Source organism: Magallana gigas, chromosome 7 (genome assembly GCF_963853765.1).
Source record: "Magallana gigas chromosome 7, xbMagGiga1.1, whole genome shotgun sequence".
Classification (NCBI taxonomy): Eukaryota; Metazoa; Mollusca; class Bivalvia; order Ostreida; family Ostreidae; genus Magallana; species Magallana gigas.
Window position 1 is genome coordinate 32,755,015 of NC_088859.1, and position 14,254 is coordinate 32,769,268.

The 14,254-nt window shown below is 32.3% G+C and overlaps 1 protein-coding gene across 1 annotated transcript; it reads right to left on the reverse strand.

The window, feature by feature from the left end:
- Window positions 1-4,931, reverse strand: LOC117684703 (uncharacterized). Its single transcript, XM_034457902.2, has 2 exons — window positions 2,665-4,931; window positions 1-1,776 (listed from the first exon to the last, which is right to left on the reverse strand). Exons 1-2 carry the CDS (start codon window positions 4,783-4,785, stop codon window positions 187-189), a joined length of 3,711 nt encoding a protein of 1,236 aa, XP_034313793.2. The 5' UTR covers window positions 4,786-4,931; the 3' UTR covers window positions 1-186.
- Between the last annotated feature and the right edge of the window lie 9,323 nt (window positions 4,932-14,254).

The following is a 14,254-nucleotide window of genomic DNA, read 5'->3' on the forward strand; positions in this document are numbered from 1 at the left end:
TGAGAAATATATGTTACATAATACATATTACTTACACAGACATAAAAATAATGAAACAAAAATTATATTGATACACGTTTTTTCACAATATAAATGTTATATGAAAGGAAACAATAATGTTTTGATAAAGTGCACATTTAAGTTCAAATACAGACTAAATAATTTTAAAATATGCTCTATTTAAGTTTAACATTGAGATTTTACTGTGTATTTTGCGCCCGATGAATTAAAGTTACAAGAACGAGCGCTGTACAGTGGGGCGCGCATTTCCTTCAACAATTTTAAAACTCTTTTCTGACAAGCATATGAAATAAATAAAAACATTCCTTGGGCACCATTAACAATTGTAGCCAAAAATGTAAAAGGAGATACATTAAAAAATCCGTCCACAATCAAAAGGAGCCATGACACACCAGTCAATAAAAACAATTTTAGGAAAATAGAAAAATCATGTCTGCTTTGTGTACTCTGGATCTTTGGCGTATTTCGTATGTAATGAAAAGTGATGGAAAACATAATAATGTTGAAAGTAATCTGTAGGAATATTGGAAGAATAAACATTAGAATCAAAGCTTTATGGCCGAGGAGGAAACATTTACTTCCTCCATATCCAAACTGTATGGACTCAATCTCTGCTTTTGCCAGTAATAAGTTCAAGGCCACAGGAAGTAAAGGTAAGAGATATGATACCAAACAGAACTTTATGAAAAGATATCTATCTACAGATACATCGCCGTGTGTCAAAGCATTCCTCACAAACAATCTAAACATGTGAAAACAACAGATATTGGTACAAGTAAATAGAGAAATCCAAAAGTAATGAGTGAATCCTCCAATCCATGCACAGGCTATGTCGTCTGTTATGTGAGGCCTTATAATGAAAAACAGTTGTGCTAAAAACAGCGAAAAAGTATAACACATAATATTTTTGCCCGGCAGTGTTCTTAAAACTGAAAACATACAATAGATTAAAAAAGTTGCCAGCAAACAAAGAAGAGAAAGAATAGTACAGATGAACGTAACTACAGTCAATCCAATTTCAACGACAGTTTTTTGTTCATATCGAGCTAAAACCTCACGTGGTTTTTTGTATGAATTTGCACAAATCTTGATGTTACTTCCGCTTCCTATCACAAACTCATTTATATTGTATTCGCGATCAACCGACTTCACATATAAGCCATTATAATCTTTAGAAAAGACGTACTCATCGAATGTTAGTTCAATCTGTGGACAAACCAGTAAATTGTTGATGTTATACGTATGTGTTGACGAAGCAGAAGTGTTCTTCATGAAGCAGCCATTGGAGTAAAACTTGGAGTTTTTCTGTTGGTTAAAAATAGGAAGAAACCATGCTTCGAGGCTCTGTTGGAATTTTATGAAGACGCCCTTAAATTCTATAGTCACACCTGTTAAACCTAACAAATGCATCTCCAAACGGTTTCTGTCAATTGGAAACTGGTTATTTTCTATTCTAAATCGGATATAGAGTAAATAACTATCAGATGATTGTTCCAAAGGCTGATAAGTGCAAGATACATTTGAATAAACATATTTGTCTTCAATGTAAATATGCCCTTCGTTTATTACTCGCTGAAGAATTTCTTGGAGATTGTCTATAACTGAACTTAAGAAAATGATGTCTGAGGAGTTGGATGATATGAGAATTCTCAGCGCCATATTGTAGTATACTTTCCTTGCATATGGAATAAAATACATACATGTGTCACCCATGAGCAATTTTCCTCGAGAACAATAAAGTTTTCTGCATTTGTTCTGCAATAAAATAATCATTTTTAAGATCAAGACATGTCCGTTTCAAAACAAACATTTTTGGTTCAATTTTTATCATGATTTGTGATTATATAGCTGTACAGATCTTAAAGCAATATCGTTTTAATATGCAATTGAACTGTCTCCATTTTTTTAACCATGGCACGCTTTCCACATTTCAAAATACGTGTTAAATCCCTGTAACACTGTCACAATTTATACAAAAAATTACCCCAAAAAATCACCATAATTCGTCAGGTCAGTCTTCCGTTAAGTCTACAGACGGTGCGTTGTCAATTTGCTCACATTTTAGTAAAACCATGTACATGTATTATAACATTTAAGTTTCCATAAATAATTTGTTTTTCCTATGTTAAAATTGCCTTTCCCAAACTGTGGCCCTACCCTACCTCCTAGGATCTTTGATTTTCACAACTTTGAATCTACACTACCTGAGGATGTTTCCACAGAAGTTTCAGTGTATGGTTTGCAATATATTTATATTTTACAAACATAAAATTATTTCTTTTTTTATGATATCTGATTTTTGAAAAACTCACAAAAGAACGAGTGATATTTAAGTTCCTTATAAATGTCTTGGACTGCTTCACGTGAAATACAGAAAAAGCATTAGTTTTGAAACTAAAACAATTGCAAATTATTCTTAATTTCTCAGCTTTCTTCCACTTGAAAACTTAAGAAATTGTTTTGTTTGCGATTCAAAAGAAAAATAAATCTATTGGGGGTTTTTTTCAATCTAGTTAGTTCTTTTTTTTTTTAAACGGTAAAAATTTTTTATGAAAATTGATTGAGAGAAATATACCATCAAAAATTTGGATTATGTCTACGAATGTTGCTTGTTTAAAAGACTCAATATGTTCTGAGATTTACCGTGTAAGTATCCTTTAACTCTGATACACTGCATCCATGTCCTAGTGATTTGGTGATTTCTTCATCATAATCAAAACTAAAACCTTTTGGCCATGGAGAAAACAAATCCCTTAAAGATTGTTCGGGCATGTCCGACTCACAACTAAAGTGATTGCACATTTTACAGTATTCATTCTTATAAGGATAAAACTGGTTATCTAATGTACCATTTTCACATTTATATATATATTCGCTCGTATTAGATGATGTACAAACGTAACAATTAGAGATGGGTTCTTCGAAAACCTTGCTGTTACACAAATCGCAGATCTGATTTTTATACTTTGAATTTCGAGACTTCGCCATTATATTTCTGTCTATATTTTCGCACATATAACGAGCACTGTCACTCACTGATTTCACAACACCTGTTGTATTGCATTTTCCAATAGATTCAGAAAAGTCAGGTTTACAGGTTTCCACTTTATCAATTAATGTAGTTGAATACTGAACTGTGCAACCGCTGTAACTTGCTGTTTGCAGAACGGCTGCAATAGACGACTTAAGAGTAGGAAACATCAAAGTTGAGCAAGCAAGACTCACATTCCATAATTTTATATTCGTTAGATTTGGAAAGGCCAGTTCCTGTTGAGTATTACACCAATAACAATAAATATTAAAATACGTATTGTTCGATTCAATATTCAGTATGGGAATATTCCGTAAGTCATAGTCGTAATAGTCGTAATAACTTTCACATTTGAGTTTTATTAAACGATATTTGTAATTTAATGGACATTTCCTAATCATAAAATAATATGATGCATTAATTGTCTCGCCAAAGGCATATGGAAATTTGATGTATGCTGCGGAGCATGTACTGCGTTGAAAGTATGCTGCATCGGGGCAACATGAAGCAGATTTATAACAGTTGTCGTCACAACTACAGTCCCTCCTTGCTTTGAAGCCGGGGAATATTTTGTCAACTCTGTGTTCCTCTGAGCACCAGTTACGATAGCCACCTGACCTGACGTACTCCTCAAATAGGGCGGTCAGATTCACAGCGGCCTCAAAATCTACTGATTCATTTAAAGAATCATTATAGAAAAGGATGTTGTTAAAGCTTTCAGTTAGATTTGCTGCTAGAAATGTTATATTTGCGACATATTCTCCCGTTATTGTATTGTATTCTTCTAAAAATGTAACTAAAGCATCATCATAATGCAATACTTGTTGGTAATGAGTAGTAGACTTAGCATAACTGTTCTTTCTCTTCCCATTTCTTGCAATAAAGTCGTTTGTTGAATTGTATACACTTTCAAATAACATATATTTTTCTTTTGAACCGGATTTCTTTAACAAGAGACCGTTTCTTTGATTCTTTCCTGTGTTGCAAAGAAAGCAGAATATATTTTCGTAAAGTTCATATGGTTTCCGGTAATATGCACACGCGTCTTCTATTTCTTTATCGTATACGTCCCAGTTCCCGGTAATGTTACATGTCCTGATAAGGACGTTTACTTCACAGTGCCGCTGAAAAGTATTTACAGGTGGTGTCAATGTTAATGTGCAACCATTTTCCATCCCATTATACCATAAACTTGATCCATCTGTATAGTCATCTATATCAATGTTTATACCTGGGCACGAGATATAGTATCTCCATGGTATAGTATCATTATCTCCGTGACACTTTGAACACTTAGCATTTACATAGGTCTTATTCGTATGTAGAGAGTACACTGGTATGTTTGTCAAGAAGTTATATTCTGTAAACAGTTGAAGACAACTTTCGTATTCTATATCATGCGTCCCTGGACAAAATGAAACCATCTGAACGCCATTTTTATCCACTAAATGGTTGACAGAAACTGTGGTCGGAACACAGGAAGTGTAAGATTCGTCTAGACAACAATTCCGAAGATAGTCACACTCTTCTGAACAGGAACACGAAGGACACTTGTGATGTTCGGTTTTTATTGAATGACGTCTTTTATCGGTTGCAGAACAAAGGGAATCGCTGCCACAATACTCTGAATATATTGTGAAAAGTTTCGACATGTTTTGTAACTGAAAGTCTTTAGTCCAACAAACAGCTGTGCCTGAAAACCAAAGGAAAAACAAAACTGTCCATTTATCCATTATGTTCGATAGCCAAAAAAATCACAGACAGCTATTTTATAAAAAAAAAAGTCTAGGCATTTTATAAAGCACTAAGCAAATGTGGGGGTAATTATTTAAGTTATCCCGTGAGCACTAAAACAATGTACAAACAGCCATCTCCCTACTAAAGCTTTGTGCATTGGGATTCGCCATAATATACTCATTGTTCATAAGTAATTGCATTGGCGGTGGTCACAGCTGGAGCTATATAATGTATGGGGTTAATTCATTCCCAGCTTATGAAAGTTGCATTGTCTATTGATCATGGCGTTCAGCATATGAAAATTGCATTGTGACGTCTCGAATGTCGTTTTGTAGAAACATCCCAGAACAAGCTTTTGATCGGTTCTATACAATACTCTACAGATGACAGCATACCTCATTCATGTTAATGATAATGAAAGATAGTTATATAACATTGTCATCTTGAAACAAAGTGCTGTTGATATAGAAGCGGTGTTTGTTATGGAGTTGTTTCCAATAGATAGCAAGTCTGTTTACAAAACCTAGTCGTATGAGATTATTCTTATGATGCTGACAAAAAATCACATTTCTACAACGCGCTCTCTGGCCTTTCATTCATATACCTTTGAGACACTTCTTATTTTTTCAGTAATTTCTTGAACTCATGTGATTTCTAAAACTACAGCCAATTTTACAATTTCTGCCATTGACAGCCTACGGTCATATGTGCTTGCTCTATCTATGAATAAAAACAAAACTAAATAAGGAATTATTTCCCATGTATTTTTGCAGCCCCCTATGATTGAATGAAGAGAAAATTTCAAACGAACTTCAAACCTAGCGATCACTATTCTTTGGGACGGGCTGACAACAATATATAAATGCATCAGAAATGCTCATTTGAAATTAAATTCTCTATCACATGAATTAGTAATAAGGCCTGATTAAATGTAGAGTGCGATACTCGGCAATATTGTTGATCAATTTAATCATTGATACTTTTGTCTTAATGAATATGATTTATAACTCATGCGCCTGTCACAAATGAAAATGGAATATTTAAACAGTTTCGGATCTAGTAGGGAGCTGATTCCAACTCCCTCTTTAAAATGAAAAGAGACGGACAGTCGGACAGACAGTCAGACAGACAGACACAGAGCCAGAGCGAGGACAGGAGGGAGTAATACTATATTTTGTTATAATTTTAAGCTGTAAAGGATGTAACAAAAACAAAGCAGGAGCAGAGCAAAGACAGACCTCTACAAAAATTAAAGGCATTATCATGGAGGAATGGACATCCCCTGCTAACTGATGTCGTATGATTTAAGGTCCGCCCCGTAAAATGATCCGGATGGACCTTTAATGTTACATGTAAGGTGTAAGGAAAAAGTTAAACAAACTGACACTCGTATTGACTTTCATTTTATGATGATCTATTGTTTCAGTGAGTAGGAACCAATATTATAGTTCAAGAAAAGGCCCCGCCTGTTGAATTACTGGATACAGATTATTGATATTCATATTGATACTTGCTTTGATTTACCTCGAGTATCTTTTAATTTACGATTTAAACCTAATATTATGGCTCAAGAAAAGGTCCGCCTGTTGAAATACTGGTTGCAGATAATTAATATTAATTTTGATACTTACTTTGCTTAACCCTAAAGTTCTTTTAATTTAGGAGTAGTAATATTATGGTTCAAGAAAAGGTCCGCCCGTTGAGAGAAACATGTTAACACCTGTAGTTAAACAATGAATTAAGTACATGTACAAGTAGTTATTAATTGATCATGTTTTGATGTTTATCTAAATTACGTTTTCATTCAGGGGTAGGACACAATAGTATAGTACAAGAAAAGGTCTGCCCCATTGGAATGCTGTATGCAAATATAATTCACAGAATTTTAACCCGAGGCCGTTTTATTTCAGGTCCGCCTCGATGAAAGAACTGGTCATACATGGATGTAGTTACTTTAATATTCATTATTTATTGTATTGGTATTTTTCAGCTGATCTTCTAAGTGTTGGAGTTGACATGACACAGATTCAGCGTAGGTTTTATTTATTATTTTAACGAGGCCGGGTCTAATTTGTTCTGCCCTTGATTTTTTAATGAAATTTTTTACATGTATTTCTACTGATATTATTATTTCAAGATAAAAAAAAATAAGACATTTCTCACACCGTTTATTTAAGGGGTCATCTCAAAGTTTGTTAATTTTTAACATTGGACCCTATAGAATTTTGCTTGAAATGTATCAATTTTTTTCATTTTTTTAAACTTCTGCCCTAGGGATTTCTTTTTCTGTTCTACATATTAAAGTTATTGCTAAAAGGCATCAAATGGTCAAATTAAAAAAAACCTTTTACCTACTGGTTTGTTCCAGGGGTCTTATCAAAGTTGTTTTTTGTATGCCCAATTTCCCAGTTTACCAGATAATGGCTATTTTTTATTTGACAAAGACGGAAATGGTGATCTTTGTAGCATAATCAAAACATTCAGACTCATTAATATTTAAGTAATAAATAAATATATAACATCACATATTAAGGGTCATTAATATAAAATACATGGTTACTGTCTTGAAATATATTAATTTATAAGCTATATTTAGGCGGGTTAAGAAAACGTGACAGAGGTCTAGGCTTGCTGAACCTTCTTCACGTTTTCGACCTGAGCCCAAACATAGCTTATACTTTGAGACATTTATGTTTATTCCACAATATAATATCAATTTGACGCATCAAACGAGCTGTTTTCAACAAATTTCGCTGAATATCTGCAGTTGCAACTATCACGCCATGGCGTCAGCGAAGTAAAAAGATGACGTCGCAATACATATGAAACGCTGCGCGAAAGCGTGTGTACTCGTTCTGTACTCGGCCTCGTTAATTTATTAAGAGTAGTTACACATTGTTCATAATAGTACGTCGTAAAATATTTCAGTTACCGGTATAAGATACGGTAAAAAATGTATATATAGTCACGTATTATGTCACCAAAATGACTATAAAATTAGTCTTATATTAAGTATGAAAAGTTATAAAATATATTTATAATTGAGTTTTATCCGACGACTTTTTAAAATGCGACAAAGGCCTGGATTTTATTGCAAAGGAATGTCCGTCTCGTTGAAATAAACTTAAAACAATAACATTTGTTTGACAGTATTGATTTTCATCTAATTATCTTTTTATTCTTTTTATTGGGGAGGGGCCAAGAAATGCATTTTATGATGTTTACCTGATATTAGTGAAAAAATAATAATGGTATATGTCGAAGAAGCAAGCAGGAAACTAAAATAAAATTCTACCGGGGTATCAACATTTGTCTTTTTCTCACATATATTATCTCATTAAGAAATAAATGCTCCTAAATTCTTTTGATTAAGATTCAAAATGCTAATACAGCCACAGGAATATGGTTCTTTACTAATCTTACGTGTGTTTCATTTCTTATAAACAAATTAATTCCTTTTGATACTCCCTTTCTTTGATTAGAACAAAGAAAAGGCAAAGGTCCGATTCTAAAATATAATTACGCAGCAACAGTGTCATGAAGATAAAATACGGTTGAAAAACGATATTGTTTTAATCAACGAAAAAAGTACTTCGACCGGGAATATTTCTTAAAATCTTAATAACATATATTGACAACAATTTTACACATAATATTTCATGCATTTTTGTATTTGTAACGTCCTAACATCGGCTTATATGATTAACCCTTTCGCTGCCACGTCAAAAAAAGACGTTATTACGCTTCAGTGTCAAGCATGACGATATCAAATTCATGCTTTTACGTAATAATCTGCCACAACTTGATGTACCATTTTTTTAGCATTGCGGGATGCAGTTTTGTGTCTAATTGATAAAACAATGGCTTTTTATCCCATTCTCTGGCATTTCAAAAAAGACGTTGTGTCATTCTTTTTCCTTTTTATTTTCTTTTTTTAACGTCGCCAAATGAAAAAAGAAATGTAAAGAAAACCACTTCTTTCAAAATATATGAATTACTTCAATAATAAAGCATTTACCAAGATTTAACAAATATGTGCAGTTTTTAAATAATTACTTTCTTATCTTGTCAATCCTTTATCATAATCCACGCAAACATGTATAACGATATTCTATAGCTATTTTTTTTTTAGAAAAAAGTTGGTTCTATTTAAAACTTATTTATAAAATGCACTTATAGCACTTGTAAATCAAATACAATTTAAAGTGATTTTAAAGTGATAGAATGATTATTAAATAATGTGTCTTTGCTTTCAATTGGCTCAATTTTTTATGATGTATACCAATACATTATCCATGTGCCAAATACAAAACCGATCGGTGTCGGTCAAGTAATATCTATAATAGGATAATATCTGCAACAAGACCAGCGTTGTAAAATATTGAATAAGAATGCAATGTGCTGTATGCCGCGTTCCACCTTCAGTGTCATATATATGGATCTGCATGCTGTGCCCGATTTCATTTAAAACTTTGTGTTCGCTTTTTAACGATAGTTATGATAAGTATATTGCAGTAGTTTTCCAGGCCCAAACACCTTGGGGACTTTTCATTTCTGAGTTCAAGAAAAATTCCTAAATATCATGTTGGAATAATAAATACATATATATTTCATTATATATGAATATATTCGCTATAATGCAAAACTAAGTCAAATAAATAAAGGGGAAAATTAACTAATAGGATTTATGTATCCCAACCTGAGAGAAATTCAAAGCCATCCTCGCACCCCCTTAAGGTGGTAAGGAACATCTGTCGATACTAATGTGGATTAAAGTATATCATAATTGAAATACTTTCACCGGTTTAGAATTTTCTTTCACAGTTCAACCAAAATATTCGTTTTTATAAAATTTTGGAAAGTAAAAAATATTATTGTCCTCAACGGAACTCATGACCTCCAGATTTGTAGTGAACCCACTACCCCACTGCGCTACGCTGCAAGATATCGATGATGGGAAAGAAACTACTATTTTAAAAACTATACTTGATTTTATTGTTTATTTCGATAAATAATACGACACAACGTGAAGGTGTCACATACCACATTACTTGTGAATTTTCAAATTGAATTAAATCTATCCATTTAACAAATTTTCAAAAGAGCGGTCTCCATATAATTCGCCTCAGTTTAAATCAGCCAGTACCGGAATTGCATTCTTCAAGATTTACTTTTTTGCGTACTGCGTCATCAAAAAGTGGTGTATAGAGCCACCTAAAATGTGAACCATTTTTGCATAGCACAACGGGTGAAAACATAAGAGAGCATTATGGGACGTAGACAATTTTTTTTTTATGAATCTATCGGTTTAGCTCGTTCTTAATCATCCGCGCATTGGTTCTAAGAGCTCGCTTTGCTCGCCGGCGCTGCGCGCATCACTTACATTTCTGCCAAAGTGCAAACAAGAAATCATATTGACACAAGCGTCAAATGGGCCGCAAAAAATATTATTGTTGTATATCATGAATCGTCATTGGTTGTTTACATAAAATTAAACACACCACAAAGAAGAAAATAACGAGTTGGTTAACGTTGTAATAATTTTAATGGTAAATTTTAATTTTAATGTTATATTTTTAGCAACATGTTTTGAATTTTAACATTTTACTATAAATTAAGAGTAGAGTTCCTTACTGTGAGCATTTCTAACGGTAATTGTATGATCATTGCTATAGTATGAAGTAATTGAGAACACATTGATTTGTTCATTATTCTAACACAAAGTTCAACTCATTATTCTCTTGGAGATTATGTATTTCAAACCATCTTGATTTTTTGTTGCATTGTATTGAATTAAAACTTAATGCATTAGTTTATATGATTTTAAGAGACCACATAATAAAATAGAAATGGAATATTTAAAGGTACATGTAAGATCATACTCATCCGGTAGAATCTGCACAATTTTAAGGGTAAAAATTAAGCCGGATAATTTTTTTCCTAAATGGAATTATAAATCTTATCCGCACTTCAGTTTGTGAAGATAATCATGGTTATTTCAAAAGAATTAAAAATAAATCAGGTTAGGTCAAATTTGCAGGTCAATTCAAATTTCAGTTCTCTCGTATTTTTGCGTAAACAATTGATATGGATGTCATTTTATGATTTTTTTTTTATTTTACACATTCTGCAGACATACAATGCATGATAATGATGCTTTAAATATAATAATTCAGAAGCGCAAAATTTTATTTTAGAGAAAGAGAGAGAGAGAGAGAGAATTCAAGTAGAAATTGGATTCCAGATGTTCCAATGAGTATCAAAAATCTCATTTTCACCATTTTTGTAATAAATAAATTTCTGTGTTTCATAGAAGAGCTTTAAAGACGACATTGCATAAGAAACACTCAACTGTTTCTCAGTGCACCTTGCTGTGTAAATATAGTACTTTAACTAAAGAAAAATTATATTAAGGATATCTTTGCTTATACCAAGGATGCCTAGAATGAAAGTTTTCTTGGTAAATGTAACCTGAAAAATGATTTTTTTTTCTTCTAAATAATGTTTAAAATTTTCTCAAAAAGATTGAACACAATCACAATCCCACAATATATGTTCTATAGTTTCCTCTTCTCTGTGACAAAAGGTACACATTTTAGAGTTTACTTTTTTAATTTTGAATAAAATTTTGTTAATTATTCTGTATTGGAACCATTGAAGTTTTTTGTTATTATGAAAGGTAGTTTATGGATTATTTTCCATTCCATGTCCTCTATATCTAATAATTCATTCCACCTTCTTTTACCTGTTGTCACAGAGGTATTATTGTTTAAAATATCATAAAAGAACTTTTAAGTTTGATGATTTTATGATATTTATCTACCGCATACCACATGGAAATATAATAAATAGACACACAAAGTTCTTTTTAGACGCAGCACATAGAAATTCAAATACATCATTTATATAAATTTTCATGACATTCAGGTCTTTAGTATTTCAAGTCTTTAATATGTCCCGTACACCGATCTTGATACATGATTTGAAAAGAATGAAAAACTCCGAAACTTTCCGAAGATATTATAGTCTCGATAAAAACGCGTCTAACACGACAGGCTATAACCAACTTTTCATTTACGAGTGAAACAAAAAATATATAATGTTTTTAAAAGGCATAAAACATATTTCTACATGAAAATTTACTTTTAAGTCATAAAAATAAGCATAATATTAATTTAGTTTAAAAAAAAAACGCTGTTACAATACTTAAATGTGTATCAAATAACGGACCGCCTCCTGGTGGCCGGTAAAAATTAGTTCTCCTGTGTTTCTTAGAATAGCTGAGAAAACGTTGTATGATAATAACGTGTTCGAATAGATTTGCGTAGGAATACAGGGCGGGCCATAGGAAGGCCAGTATAAAAGAGTTGGTGTTAAAAAGGAAAGGTCATTCTAGCCAGTTTCACTCAGCGCAAAAAGCTTAGATATTTTTCCAATTTTAAATTATTATTTTTTGTTGGTATCTATTATATTTATGAATTATATATGTGTAAATAATGATAATATTGATAACTATGTATGAATAAGTCCTACATTCGCCGCTAGACGTAATTCAAACTTGCTTTCGGACACAGATTTTCATAGGTTTTTTTTTTAAATATTATCTATGGTTTTTCCTTGGTGGTTTTTAAGGTCAATAATGGGGAAGTATATTTATATGTTCATTTTATGTTCACGTGAATTCGATGATACATATTATCATTAAAGGTCAGCTGCCTGCTAAGCTCGTCTGGCTCATACCTATAAGTTGTGTTGCTGTTAATGTGTTTGATATTAACTTGTTATTATCTTTATAATGTAATTGTAAAGAATATTTGATTTTAGAATGGGTCCCATTTTCAAAGGTGTATCATAGTGAAAAGATGTGCAAAAAAAAATGACGTATGAAATGTCCATTGTTAACATGATTATTTCAAACAGTCAAACACCTGAAGGTATGAACTCTTTACACCTGCAGGGTGGTATTTGTATATAACACCTGGTTCAAGCCATAATTTAAATAATGACACCAATCAGTTGACCAAACTACATAAATAATTATGTATTTTCATTTACACTCTATGATGAATTTTTAGGAACTCACCTCGGGTAAGTACTCCCTTAAAATGATTACAAAATAATACCACTTATTTTATAACAAAATACTCGAAATTGAAAAAAATGAAAAATATACCCGGTCCTTTAATGTTAGACGGACCTTTTCTTATACGGACCGGACGCTTTTAGAGCAAAGGCGGGCCTCAATGTTAATTACATTAATGGTCCGCCCCGGACCATATACATAGCGGACCTAAAATCATGACACCCGTCACATTAATGTGTGCTCTTTGTCTTAAAGGGGACAACTGAAAAATTCTTCGACAATTCGGTGAACAATAATGGCCCAACAATAACTATGAAAAAACGTTAGTCAGCTTTCACCAAGCGGAGGATTGTCTGCAGACAAGGTCGTAGTATCGACCATAGAACTTACAAGATGATGTCGACTTCAATCGAGACTGTTGATAATTTTGTTTTATCAAGTTGTTTGTCAGTAGCTTATATTACCTTGTTTAGAAATTGACCATGCGTAGAGCATACCCTTGCGTATCGAATCAACATTAAGTTTTGTTGTTACGATACCATTCTGTCTTTTTCTAGTAAAATATCTAAACATGAATAGATGACTCTCAGATAATCGTTCCGGGATCATTTTTCGACGTATAATAATGACTACTGGTCACTGCTCTACGTAGAAATATTACTCTTTTGCTTGAAGAATAAGTGTCATTTTCATAAAAAAAAATGTGCACACTCTACGTGAAAAAAGTGACGCAGAACAATGCCCTCCTAATAAATATATTTTTTTCAGTATCATGTCTTGTTATATGTAAATTATTCTCAGCAATACTATAATTTTTATTGCAGTAAACAGAAAGTAAAAGAAATAATTATACATATTAAAATTGTACAATGATTTACATTTTCAACAATCTTCTGCACCATCTAGTTTCAATACATTTGCAAATTAATTGATATTTAATTAATGTGCTGTAATCCCTTCCTTTTAAATTGTGTATATTAACATAAATAAAGGATACAGTATGGTAAATACTACAAAAATTGAATCCAAACAACTACTTCTAAAGAAACACCAATAGAAGACAGAGTTTTCAACTCCACTCTCTTTACCTGGCAAAAACATTAATCTAAAGGGATCCATTTTATCTTTAATTTCCTGCGATTTGCAACATTTTCAACAGTTATCACTCTTTGCCCATTCACTTATATTGCTTTTTTAAACCTATCAGATACCCATGATCCAAACTAGGTGAAAAGTAGAATCATACTAAAAGTCAAAGAATATATATTTTGCTTATTTAACCAAACATCATATTTAAATTTAAAAGGAACACCAAAAATCAAAGGTTTTAAAAAATACAAAAAATGTAATTGGAAAAATAGCAATAAAGAAAACTGACAATC

Bases quoted from the DNA above. Each gene is read 5' to 3' on its own strand.
- LOC117684703 (XM_034457902.2), bottom strand. From the start codon at position 4,785: ATGGATAAATGGACAGTTTTGTTTTTCCTTTGGTTTTCAGGCACAGCT. The intron at 1,777-2,664 runs GTAAATCTCAGA...ATTTTATTGCAG, and splicing joins AGTTAAAGGATACTTACACG to AACAAATGCAGAAAACTTTA.